Raw genomic sequence first — 13,841 nt, 5'->3', positions numbered from 1 at the left:
CCCTTTACATCACATGAACAATTGACTGTATTGAAACTGAAAGCCAGATGGTGTTTTTAAGCGATACCCAATCTTGTCTCGGAGCAGGTGGCTGCTTTTATTTTCTCTAAGTGAAAATTGCTACAAGTTTTATCCTTCAGTTTAAGGGCTCTATGCATGTAAATCCATTGAGATTATCATGCTGGAGACTCCGTGTTTCTTCAGTTTGAATGTATAAATACACTTGTTCCATTTTCACACTGTGTGAAATCCCTAATTCAATTCAAAAATATTTGAATGACCTTGCTACAAAAAGAATGCTGGTCAATGTAATGGCAAACTTATCTTTTCAAATGGAGCCCTATGGTGAGTCACTGCTTTGATACACAGCTTCATTACAGTTCAGCACTTTATAGTGGAATCTGAAATTTGTTCAATATTTAACTCTTATCTGTTGGAATAGTCCTGGCATGTCCGCAGACTTCCTCTAGTAGTCATACACCTCAAATGTGACGGCTGTTTTTTGAGTTTCCAAAATCAGCACATGAAGAAACAAAGGGATGAAGGGAATTCAAAGTTTCTACAGGGATTGCAATAACAAACCCGACCTCAGAAGAATAGTGTGCACAGTCAAGACCTTTCCAATCTATCCAAAGGCCATAGAATGACAGCATGTGGTCAGCAATGCATTGCAAATTTGAAATCAGTGCAATAAGACCCAAGCCTGCTCCCATCAGATGACAGTCCAGCTCTTAAATGAGTCAAACCCTGCCTGGTCAGTGAGTTATGTAACTAAAAGTCGGACAACAGAACTGGTTGTCTCCTCTGTATAATTAGAAAGAACAGTAATTTGAAATGAGAATGTTAAGTGTTCAAAGTCTAGCATCAGCAAGTTCCACTTTTCAATTTTGACTTGGAGTGTGTGTGTATATATTTTCGATCCTAATCAAAAATCTTTGGCATAGTTAGAGAAAAGAATTCCAATTCAGCAATAAAAATGAAAGAAAATACATTTAACTAAGAAAACTTCAAATCAAATCATAATCATGTCAAATACCTACACAATTATGGAATTCGGGATAGACTACAGAACAGTTATTTTGAAGAATAATTAGTTAGCGGCATGCTTTCTGCTTTCATCACATTGCTGCAGATTTTCCTCCATTAAGTAGTTTACCAATTCCCTTTTGAAGGCTACTGTTGACTGGAGGCAGTCAAGTTATGAATATCAAATCCTAACCATGTATTGCGTAAGATATTTCCTCATGCTGCCTATGATTCTTTTGCCAAGTGGTTTAATCCTGTGCTCTCTGGTTATTGACACTTAAACCATTGGAAATAGTTTCTCTTTTTGTTCATTCTATCCACTCTTTACTTTCTTAAACATCTCTATCAAATCTTCTCTTAACATTATTCTGCTCTCAGGAGAATAACTCTCAGTTCTCCAGTTTTTCCAGGTAATTGTGATTCCTCATCCCTGGAACTATTACCATAAATGGCTGTGTACCTCTGCCAAAGCCTTTATGTTTTGGCTTAAGATGGGTGTTCCAAATTGGCCACAATATTCTAGCTGGGAGGGGATCGATGTTTCATTTGAGTATGGCCTAGCATTCTGGCTTTGGTATGTAAGAGCCTAGGGTCCCATATGTTTTATTAATTGCTCTGTTCACTTATCCCAAGAAGGTTTATATAAAAAGTGAATGGGACGGGTTTAAAATGTTCACACCAGCATGGTTTACATATCACATTGTTACTTCATCTGCTTATTGAGCTTTTTTCACAAGATTACAGCTCAACATACGACACAAATGTGCATCATTGATTTCTAAAATGACGCCCTGATACAGATATAACATAAGGAACAAGCCAATTTATTCACTTAATGCAACCGTAGTTGACTGATGATTTACTAATGCCTTATCATTGTTTCGCACTCAGTTGCCCGAACTTCTGAATGTTTTATAAGATACCGGTCCTGGATGTGTCAAGGTATATTTAGAGTGGGTATAATTGAAATGAGCTATATATGACACCTTTAAGAATGATGGTAAAAATGTCAATTAGGGTGTTTAAAAAATCATTGTGATGTTTTCAGCCACAACCATTGAACTCTCACTGAATTGTACATTTTGTTGAACAGTTGATGAAGATAGTAAATGAACAGTGTCCAAACATCACTAGGATATATAACATTGGCAAAAGCTATCAGGGAATGAAATTGTACGCAATCGAGATCTCTGATAATCCAGGAGTGCATGAAGTTGGTAAGATATCTATCTATAAAATCGCAGACTATCCTTCTTCTCATTTTTCTTCTTCATCTCATTTTTCTGTAAGAATCTCATTAATTTTCTAAGATAAAAACTTTATTTACAACAATTTACATTCACCCATAAACATATAGTCTTCTAAAGAAATACCTGAGATATACTGAAGTATCCATCTAAAAATTATGCTCATGAAACAAACTTTTAAAAAATATTGATGTATATACCGTGGCTAGTTTCTGGACTGAAACTAGGATTTTTCACTGTTTCATAAATGAGGCCAAATCTGAAATGTCAGCAGTCAGAGCTCCATTCCTGATACTGCTTGACATTGGTTCCCAATCATCTCACTAGGTCTTGTTTATCACCAGCCAGCTTATGCAGTCAGCAATTATGATAATTGTTCTTTCAGTAGGGGACACCAAAGGAGAGAAAGCCCGAAGCGAGGAACTATCGTACCTGAACTCAACCTGAAATTCTGTGTCTTATGATCCTGCCCCACTAGCGACCTGATGAAGAGCAGCACTCCAAAACCTAGTACTTCCAAATAAACCTGTTGGACTATAACCTGGTGGCATGTGATTTTTTAACTTTTTCCACCCCATTCCACTGGTACCTCCATATCAATTTGAAATAGGCAGCACAATCTGAACATCTGAATAGAGTAGGCACTGAACTAGTGAGCTGCATTTAACTAATTCATCCCAGTGCAGCTCGCCAATTGAGATCTGACGAATTCTAATGCCATGTTAGCTTGCAGAATGGTCCTGCAAGTAGGACCAAAGGCAAGAGGTAGATGAGGAGTGGATGGCAGTGTGCTGCTGAATGAGGAGGAACACTTATAGTCTCACTGGCTGCATTGAAACCATGTAACATTTTCCTTACTCATTTTTAAAGGTATTCCTTTTGAGGCCCACAACTAGAAGTAACAAGATGGATTGTAACTTGTTTCATTGTACACCTTCACACTCAATAGCCCAGTCAGTATTACAAAAATAAAATGATAGAGCTCAGAATGCCTCCTTCTGCCTCATTAGCATGTGATTGTCCACTTCACTGGGTGGAAGCCAACTCTGTTTTTCCTTGGAAATAGCAAAAAGGTCAGCATATAATGGACCTGTGACTCTGGGTAGTGTCCCTACTTTGAATTAGATTACTTACAGTGTGGAAACAGGCCCTTCGGCCCAACAAGTCCACACCGACCCGCCGAAGCGCAACCCACCCATACCCCTATATTTACCCCTTACCTAACACTACGGGCAATTTAGCATGGCCAGTTCACCTGACCTGCACATCTTTGTGACTGTGGGAGGAAACCGGAGCACCCGGAGGAAACCCACGCAGACATGGGGAGAATGTGCAAACTCCACACAGTCAGTCGCCTGAGGCGGGAATTGAACCCGGGTCTCGGGCGCTGTGAGGCAGCAGTGCTAGCCACCGTGCCGCCCACACACTTCTGGCTCAAAAGGTCTGATTCAATTCCCAACTGCCTGGAAGGATGTCACAATATGTCCAAACAGGTTGATTAAAAATAATTAAAGTGGGCTAACTTCTGGAGAGTCAATTGTACAATTTCTGTTTTCCTGAGCTCAGTTCTGGAAAAATAGGAATTAGAGTCAGACAGTCATAGACGTATACAGTACAAAAACAGACCCTTTGGTCCAACTCGTCCATGCCAAACTGATATCCTGTATAAATTTTTCCCATTTGCCAGCATTTAGCCCATATACCTCTAAACCCTTCCTATTCATATACCTATCCAGATGCCTTTTAAATGTTGTAATTGTAACAGCTTCCACCACTTCATAGGGAGCTCATTCCATATACGCACCACATACATGAAAATGTTGCCCCTTAGGTCCCTTTTGTATCTTTCCCCTCTCACTTTAAACCTACTCCCTCTAGTTTTGGACTCGCCCACCCCAGGGAAAAGACATTGCCTGTTTATCCTATTCATGCCCTCATGATGTTACAAACCTCTATAAGGTATAAGGTCACCCCTCAGACCCCGACGCTCCAGGGAAAATAGCCCCAGCCTATTCAGTTTCTCCCTAAAGCTGAAACCCTCCAACCTTGGCAACCCTCTTGTGAATCTTTCCTGAACCCTCTGTTCAAGTTTCACAATATCTTTCCTGTAGGAGGTAAACCAGAATTGCATGCAATACTCCAAAAATGGCCGAACCAATATCCTGTAAACCACAATATGACCTCCCAACTCCTGTACTCAATGCACTGACCAATAAAGGTAAGTATACCAAATGCCTTGTTCACTATCCTATCTACCTGAAACTCAACCTTAAGGAGCTATGAACCTACACTCCAAGGTCTGTTTGTTCAGCAACACTCCCTAGAACCTTACCATTAAGTGTATAAGTCCTGTCCTGATTTGCCTTTCCAAAATGCAGCACCTCATATTTATCTAAATTAAACTCCATCTGCCATTCCATTTCCATTTGCCCATTGGCCCATCTGGTCAAGATCCCATTGTACTCTGAGGTAACCTCTTTGTCCACTACACCTCCAATTTTAGTGTCATCTGCAAACTTACTAACCAATTCAACAGAGTATATCTCAGGAAAATAAGTCTAGTGCACTGAACTGCAACTGATCATGGGATTACACTCATTTTGAAGAGATTTTAACAAGCAGTATAACTCTGGATACTCTACTGAACAGAAATCAAGACTTTACAAGAGATCATTTCATAATGAAAATAGACTGCACAATGCAAACACTCCGGTCATTAAATATACATGTTGTATAATTTTCTGAGTAATGGTATATAAGATTTACTTGCTTTTTACAAAATATATTAAATTACAAACAATAGGATCAATTTAACACAATCCACCAGATAGAAACCAGAAAGAAAATCCATTAAAATGGAGCGGGAGAAATTCCCTCTCAATTCCCAAACCGGAGAACTGCAATTTTGAGTTGCCAAAAGGCACCAGCATCCATCGCTAATGGAATTGACAAAACAGCAATTACTCAGGATCCAACTTCTTTTAAACTTTGAAAAGTTTATCCAAAATAAATTCCCCAATATTTATACGGCTCCAGTTTAGAATGGTCAATATATCAATAACTTAATGTTTCCAAATAAATGGAGTTGAGTTCTATGATTTGAAATAAAGAGGTACAGCTTCACATGGTTTGAAATGGAAATTTCATTCAATTCACTGATTACTGTTTGTTGAAATGTTATAGGGAGGTATTTTAGAAAGGTGAGAATTACTGGAATGAATGAAAGCTCCTTTCAATCTAAATTGATCTTGTGATCTAATTCATGAATGGTAAAAATGATTGGAGTATTGATCAAATAAAAGAAGCTTTCACCTGAAAGTAAACAATGTTGAAACCCCTAACATAAAGCAAGCAACTTGAAGCAAGCAGCATATTATATGAAATATTGACATTTTCTTTCCAAAAGTAATTTCCTAGAAGTGGCAAACATACTAGACATTGCTCCCTACAATAGCCAGTTACCCTTAGTTGGAGTCCAAGAAACTAACCACCCAGGGAATAGAATTGTGTAACTTATGACTTTTCTAGCTTAAATGTTAACTGCATACAATAGCCCAATGATGAATGTACCAAAGAAAATAAATTTAAAATATTTGGGATAAGCAATGCTTCGTTTACTTTTAGTTCTGCTTGAAGTAATTTTTGCTTCTGTTTGTCCGAACTAGGTGAACCGGAGTTCCATTACTCATCAGGAGCTCACGGCAATGAAGTTCTTGGACGTGAGCTGCTCCTCTTATTGATGCAGTTCATGTGCCAAGAGTATTTGGCAGGGAATCCACGAATCAAGCATCTTGTTGAGGAGACTAGAATCCATTTCTTGCCTTCTGTTAATCCTGATGGATATGAAAAAGCTTATGAAGTGGTAACTTTTCATTAAACTTCCAGGAGTTGTTGCTCCCTATTTATACTTACGTGAACTGAACTTTACAAATTCACCTTTGGTCCCCATTCTGTCCAGAATGTGATGACTCTCTTATGTTGAATTTTAGGGTTCCGAATTAGTAGGCTGGTCTTTGGGCCGTTGGACTCATGATGGCGTTGATATCATGCACAATTTTCCTGACCTCAATTCTGTTCTTTGGGAAGGAGAGGAACGCCGAAGAGGATACAAGAATGTGAATAACCATCACCTACCCATTCCTGAGTGGTACTTATCTGACAACGCCACTGTAAGTGGTGGATCTATGCACGTATAGAATGATTGTTTGGATATGATGTTTCCAATAACAAATTGGTAAGATAAATTATTGGAGATCAGCTTCATAGCCAGAAGATGGACAGAATGGCAGCTAAATAGAGTATAAGCAAAATTAACTAGGTAAAAATTTTTGTTTTAAAAAGATTTTTCATGTTAATCACACCAGCTGTTATAAAAATTACACTTCAGGTACCTCATCCCAAAAGCATGCTCAAAGAACAAAGAAAATTACAGCATAGGAACAGGCCCTTCGACCCTCCTAGCCTGCGCAGATCCAGATTCTCTATCTAAACCTGTCACCTATTTTTTAAGGATCTGTATCTCTCTGCTCCTTGCCCATTCATGTATCTGTCTAGATACATCTTAAATTATGCTATCATGCCAGCCTCTACCTCCTCCACTGGAAATGCGTTCCAAGCACCCAGCATCCTCTACGTAAAGAACTTTCCATGCATATCTTCCTTAAACTTTTCCCCTCTCACCTTGAACTCATGATCCCGAGTAATTGAGTTACCGAATCTAGGAAAAAGCTTTTTGCTATGCAGCCTGTCTATACCTCGCATGATTTTGTAGACCTCAATCAGGTTCCTCCCCAACCTCCATCTTTCTAATGAAAATAATGCTAATCTACTCAACCTCTCTTTATAGTTAGCACCCTTCATACCAGGCAAAATCATAGTGAACCTCCTCTGACCCTCTCCAAAGCATCCACATCCTTTTGGTAATGTGGTGACCTGAACTATATGCAGTATTCCAAATGTGGCCAAACCAAAGTCCTATGCAACTGTAGCATTACCTGCCAACTCTTGTACTCAATACCCGGTCCATTGAAGGAACACCTGCCGTCTGCTTTCTTAGCCACTCTATCGACCTGCGTTGCCACTTTCAGGGTACAATGGACCGGAACACCCAGATTTCTCTGTACATCAATTTTCCCCAAGGATTTTCCATTTACTGTAGAGTTTGCTCTTGAATTGGATCTTCCAAAATGCCTCACCTCACATTTGCCCGGATTGAACTCCATCTGCTATTTCTCGGCCCAATTCTCCAACCTATCTATATTCTGCTGCATTCCCTGGCAGTCCCCTTCATTACCTGCTAGTCCACCAATCTTAGTGTCATCTGCAAACTTGATAATCAGACCACCTATACCTTCCTCCAGATCATTTATATACATCACAAACAACAGTGGTCCCAACATGGATCCCTGTGACCAGGTCCGGGTGAGATCTATCCCAGTTTACGGAGGGAAGCGTTCTCTATTTTGGTCGCAGTTCTCTATTTTGAGAAACTCCCTTCCACCAGTACTTTTTGTCTTCTGTTGCCCTACCAGTTCTTGATCCATCTAGCTAGTACACCCTGGACCACATGTGACTTCATTTTCTCCATCAGCCAACCATGGGGAAGCTTATCAAATGCCTTACTGAAGTCCATGTATATGACATCTATAGCCCTTCCCTCATCAATCAACTTTGTTATTTCCGCAAAGAATTCTATTAAAGTGGTAAGACATGACCTCCCCTGCACAAACCCATGCTGTTTTACTGATAAGCCATCTTCTTTCAAATGTAAATAAATTCTATCCCTCAGTGTCTTCTGCAGCAGCTACCCCACCAGTGACGTCAGGCTCATCGGTCTATAATTACCTGGATTATCCTTGCTACCTTTCTTGAACAAGGAGATAACATTAACAATTCTCCAGCCTTCTGGGACCTCACCTGTGTTCAAGGATGCTGCAAAGATATCTGTTAAGACCCAGCTACTACCTCTCTCGCTTCCCTCCATAAACTGGGATAGATCTCATCCGGACCTGGGGACTTGCCGACCTTAATGCCTTTCAGAATACCCAACACTTCCTCCCTCCTTATGGCAACTTGACCTAAAGTAATCAAACATCTATCCCTAACCTCAACATCTATCATGTCCCTCTCCTTGGTGAATACCAATGCAAAGTACTCATTAAACATTTATTTTCTACAACAGCACTGCAACTCACCATCACATTCCCACTCACCAGGGCACTTCCACTGAAATCTGGCTGTTGTATTAAACACTTACCTGAAGAACTTGAGAATCACTCAAAGGACTGATGCTTTGCTTCTACACTTGCAGGAAACACTGTTGTCAGGGAAACGTAGAAATTGCTGTGGCACATGCTACTATTTACGCTGGGTGGGAATGACTAAACACCAAGCCCATACAATCAACTCAGTAGTTTACACATAACACATCTGAATTGACTTTCCACATACATCGGCAGAAGTTGGGAAGCCAGAAAAGAAAGTCGTGGTTGAAACTTGTAAACAACAGTTGTTTTTATGTAATTGCTGGTGCTGTGGAATCTGCCCTCTGGTGAAAAGGGTGATGCTGCAGCACTTGCATTTCAGTCTGCATATATCTGTGCAGTATGTTCACAAGTCATGTTTTTGACAAACTGAACAGAGTCTATGACAAACATGTTTTATGAACAGATGTAGTTTTCTGCATCTATGATCAGTAAGCTTGGTTGAACAAATTTTCCTTTAGTGCTGGCTTTATCTGACTGGATGTAGAGCAGTTTTTCAGTGCTCAGTGTTCATGTGTAATCACCCAAGGTTGTTCAAAACCATGACAAATGAACTAATCTAATTATAAGTTTTTTAACTTAGGGCACTCAATTTACCACCTCATAGAAATTGTAGTGTCACGGTATTGCTAACAAATGCTATTTTAACCCAGTGATATATCTTTAGGAAAGTAACCAAAGAAAGATAATTTAGTAATATGGATGTTTCTTCTCATTGTCAATGCGATGCTCATCTATACGTACAAGCTATCAGCAAATAATCAGGAAAATGAATAGAATGTTTTATTGCAAGAGGAGTTGAATTCAAGATTAGGAAGATTATGGTTCAATTATACAGGGCATTGGTGAGACTGCATCTGGTGTTTTGTGTACAGCTTACTGTACTTACAGAAGGATGTTAGAGTCATGGTGGTCTACATCATAGAAGATCCTGAGGAGACATGAATGGGTGGATGCTGAAAGGATGTTTCTTCTTGTAGGCCAATCTATAACTTGGAATCATAGTTTAAAGATAAGTGCTCACCCATTCAGAGATGAGGAAACAATTTGCTCTGAGGATTCTTTGAAATTCCCTTCCTCAAAAGGAAGTGGATGCAGAATCTCTAATTTTTTTAAGACAGAAGTAGATAGATAGGTTGAAAGCCCTGAAGAAGGGCTTATGCCCGAAACGTCGATTCTCCTGTTCCCTGGATGCTGCCTGACCTGCTGCGCTTTTCCAGCAACACATTTCCAGAAGTAGATAGATAGACAGACAGACAGACAGACAGACTGACCGACCACTTGTTGCCAGTAGGCAAGCTCAATTTCACGCCACAAAACTGGCAAATTCGGGCACAGCACCCTTTGATGATAATTATTATTGGGTAGTCATTACCGTCTGTGCCCCAACTACCACAGATTCAATGGCATAATCCCAGTATAAGATAAAACTGGATTATGACGAGGAGACTGTCTCCATATATAGCAACCACATTCCCTAAGATTGAAACGGCTTCTAGTTTTTTTTTTCACCCTACACATGGCCTAGATTTGCCACAGACTGCCTTTTGAATTGACCCTGAAAACATCCCTGCCATCTTGCACACTGACACTTTGCCCCTACCCCAGCTGGCACCATATCAAATTGGCATGCTATCCACCTGGCATCCTACTTACCTAGCAATATACCTGCTTGGCTTCTTATTTACCTGATGCCCTGTCCCCCTAACAAATAGCACCCTACCTTCACAATGACTTATGGTTTGACTTTAGGTATCAGAATGACTGTCAGAATACAACAGCTGACTGCTGTGAAAAGAGAGTCTGGTTAGCCTTCCCTTGACAGTTCTGTGCAATGGAAGAACAGTCAGAAATGAAGTATGGCTCTGCATTTCTAAGCTAGACTAGAGTGGAATCTTCTCTCAGAATTGCAGAGCTCCATTCTTTCCTGAAAAAGAAGGGCTGGAGTGACAATCTATGTCGTATTGTCACTCATCAGAAAATCTGTACCTAAAGATCTCCTCAGCATTAGTTCTTAGTAGACAGCTGTGCATATATTTCTTTCGGTCAACTGTAGTCTTCTTGATGGAGCATTTAGGCAAATAGGGTACAAAATTAAGACAATAACAGAAGATAGATCTTGGCCAGACCCCTTTAGGAGGAAGTAGGAATGACTATACATCACAGCTCGAAATAAATCTTGAGATTACAAAATTACAATCCCTACAGGGAAAGAAAACTCTTTTGGATAACTTGCATCCATTCAAATTCTGAAAGATTTTGGATTTTTTTCCAATTGACAATGATCAACTTGCTTGAAGACTGCATCCCAATAAAATGTTGGTTACAGGGACAAAGTCATCCTCTATGTAACATTATTGGGCAGAGTCAGCTTGGATTTATGAATCAAAAGTAATGAGTCATAGAGTCATAGAGATGTAAGCATGGAAACACATCCTTCGGTCCAACCCATCCATGCTTCATGAACTTGTTGGAGTTTTTGATAGTACTAACAAAATTGATAAAAAGGAGTTGATGTGCATAGTATACTTGAATTTTCCAAAGGCTTTGGTAGAAGTCCCCTCAGCAGGTTGGTTAGCAAAATTAAAGCATATAGGAATCTGCAAGTTCTCCTCCAGGTCACTCACCATCCTGACATAGAAATATGTTGTTGTTTCTTCAGTCGCTTTGGGGTGAAATCCTGGAACTCCCTCCCTAATAGCATGGTAAGGCTATCCCTACAGCACATGGACTGTAGCGGTTCAAGAAAGCAGCTCCCCAGCACCTTCTCCTGGGCAACGCCCAATCAGTGACATACACACGCACTCACACACACACATACACCGCATGAGTGAATAAAGAAAAGGGAAAATTGGGGTTAATCAGTACATTTTGATGACAAGTAACAAGCACAATGATGAAGATAGTGATTCACAAACCTGGAATCTAAGGATTAACAGGGAATCCAAATGACTCTATAACACAATCTGTCACAGGAACTTTAAAATGTGAAACAGCTGGGAGTGGGAGGGAGGTAAGGAGGCGTTTTTGTCCATTCATTAAAATGTAGGCAGATTGCATACAGCATGGCAAAATGGGTCAATCCAAACACCTTTCCTATTGAAAGAAGCCGGTGGTGATTGCCTGACAAGATCTGGAACCGAACCAGCTTTGAAGGGTGCACAATGCAGGAGAACCTTGCTGACTATCAGATGCTTGAAATAATGATATTTGTTCCTTTAAAATGTCCAGAAAACAAGTAAAATTAAACAAAAAACAGATCAGTACAGATTATTCAAGGTAGCTGCCCCTTGGGCAGCACAGTGGCTCAATAGTTAACACTGCTGCCTCACAGAGACCCAGGTTCAATTCTAGCCTCAGCAACTGTCTATTTGGAGTTTGCACATTCTCTGTGTGAGTGTATGGGCTTCCTTCCAAAGATGTATAGAGTAGATGGATTGGCCATAGTGTACAGGGCTGTAAAGTGGACCAACCATGGGAAGGTCAGTGTGGGCTGAATGGCCTGCTTCCACCCTGAAGAGATTCTAGGAAAATATTATTTCAGAGGCATAAGATAAAATGAGCAAGTTGGGATTTTGATGTCACAGTAAAGAAAACAGATAATTAAAGTAAAGTTATTGCTGTTTCTGGGCAGGATCATTCTGGCAGTGGCTTTTATGGAAGAAGTTTACATATTTGAGAATAATAAAAACACTTGGATTGATACACAGCCAAAATATTCATCAGTAACACCAGTCAGATTCTTAGCTCCTTCATGTTGACACCTCATCCAAGAATCATCTGAGGTTTACCACCATGCCAATGCCTACAATTTAATTATGTTCAAAGTTGGCATGTCACAGTTTGAATTGAATTAGTATTTACACTACCAACCGCTCATCAGGCTCTGCACAACCTCGTTTGTGAATCAGTTAAGCCTATTATTAAAGAAGGTAAAAAGGTTATGAACTAGCAAATTATTAATTAACATTAGCATGAGCACTTAAAAGTGAGTTTGCATATTTTGTTGGGGTAAACTGTAAAATAAACTGCAGAGATTATAAGGTCAGCCAAGTATAGGAATGCAGCATTAACTGCTCATCGTTTATAAATTCATAGTTGAGACCAATGTCTGAGTCTGAAATAATTTGCTGAGATTAGTTTTGGTTTAAAATTCTTAAGTATCTGAAAAATTAGTAAGTCATTGAATACAATACAGTCTCTATGATTTTGTTTACTACCCGTTTGAGAATTTGTACCACCTCATTTTGATGAGCTGGCAATCATGAACTGGCTCCTCTTTCTTTTTCATGCATGGTACAGACCTCTGAGTGATTAGAATAATTGGGAACTCCTAGCTCTCTTGTTCCTCCTGAAGTCTGAGCTGTTGTGTGAGTTATAGACTGGCACTGCTAACTGATGTTGAGTTACCTGATGCTGGATTGTATCTTGCCTTCCCTGAACTTATACGTCTTAAGTGATAAACTTAATCGCAAACTTCTGCAAACTTTCCCTTTCTGTTATAATTTCTCTCCTCTAAATTTCCACAGCCTTCTACATGTTCCAGATAGTCTTCATTGGGAATTGGGGACATACTTCCAGTCATTCGGGCCATACCTATCACATAGGAAGGTGGTTGTGGTTATTGGAGGTTAGTCATCCCAGCTCCAGTACTTCTCTGCAGGAGTTCCTCAGAGTAGTGTGCCATGCACAACCATCTTCAGCTGCTTCATCAATGACCTTTCCTCCATTATAAGGTCAGAAGTGAGGATTTCTGCTGATGAATGCACAATGTTCAGGACCATTTTTGATTGAAGCCATACATGTCCAAATGCAGCAAGACCTGGACAATTACCAAATTTATGCTGACAATTAGCAAATGACATTTGTGCCACACAAGTGCAGGGGGTGACCATCTCCATTAAAAGAAACTCTAACCATTGCCCTTGAAATTCAATGACACAGACATCACTGAATCTCCCACTGCCATCAACCCGGGGTCACCATTGACCTTGAACTTTGGCTTCTAGAGCAGGTCAGCAAGTAACTTACCTCCCATCTTCTCAAAGCCTGCCTACCGTCTACAGTGCACAAGACAGGAGTGGGATGGATTACTCTACATTTGTCTGGCTGAGTGCAGATCCAACAACATTCCAGAGGCTTGGCACCATCAGGACGAAGGTGCCCTGTTTGTTTGGTACCAAATCCACAAGCATCCAATCCCTCCACTACTGATGCTCAGTAGCAGAGGAGTGTAATATCTTCAGGGTGAACTGTAGAAGTTCACCAAGGTTCCTTAGACAGTGCCTTCCAATGCATAACCATT

At 40.1% G+C, this 13,841-nt stretch overlaps 1 protein-coding gene across 1 annotated transcript in view; it reads left to right on the top strand.

Moving 5' to 3' along the window:
- Nucleotides 1-13,841, top strand: part of cpxm2 (carboxypeptidase X (M14 family), member 2) — a 199,249-nt gene that overhangs the window by 136,426 nt on the left and 48,982 nt on the right. Inside the window, exons 8-10 of the mRNA XM_043712660.2 lie at nucleotides 2,120-2,243; nucleotides 5,939-6,135; nucleotides 6,263-6,442. Of these exons, the coding sequence (XP_043568595.2) occupies nucleotides 2,120-2,243; nucleotides 5,939-6,135; nucleotides 6,263-6,442 (501 nt within the window). The remainder of the gene's footprint in view (nucleotides 1-2,119; nucleotides 2,244-5,938; nucleotides 6,136-6,262; nucleotides 6,443-13,841) is intronic.

This window comes from Chiloscyllium plagiosum, unplaced genomic scaffold, assembly GCF_037043375.1.
Source record: "Chiloscyllium plagiosum isolate Xiang-an unplaced genomic scaffold, Cpla_swu_hap1 HiC_scaffold_22, whole genome shotgun sequence".
Classification (NCBI taxonomy): domain Eukaryota; kingdom Metazoa; phylum Chordata; class Chondrichthyes; order Orectolobiformes; family Hemiscylliidae; genus Chiloscyllium; species Chiloscyllium plagiosum.
This window is presented reverse-complemented; position numbering and strand designations above follow the sequence as displayed.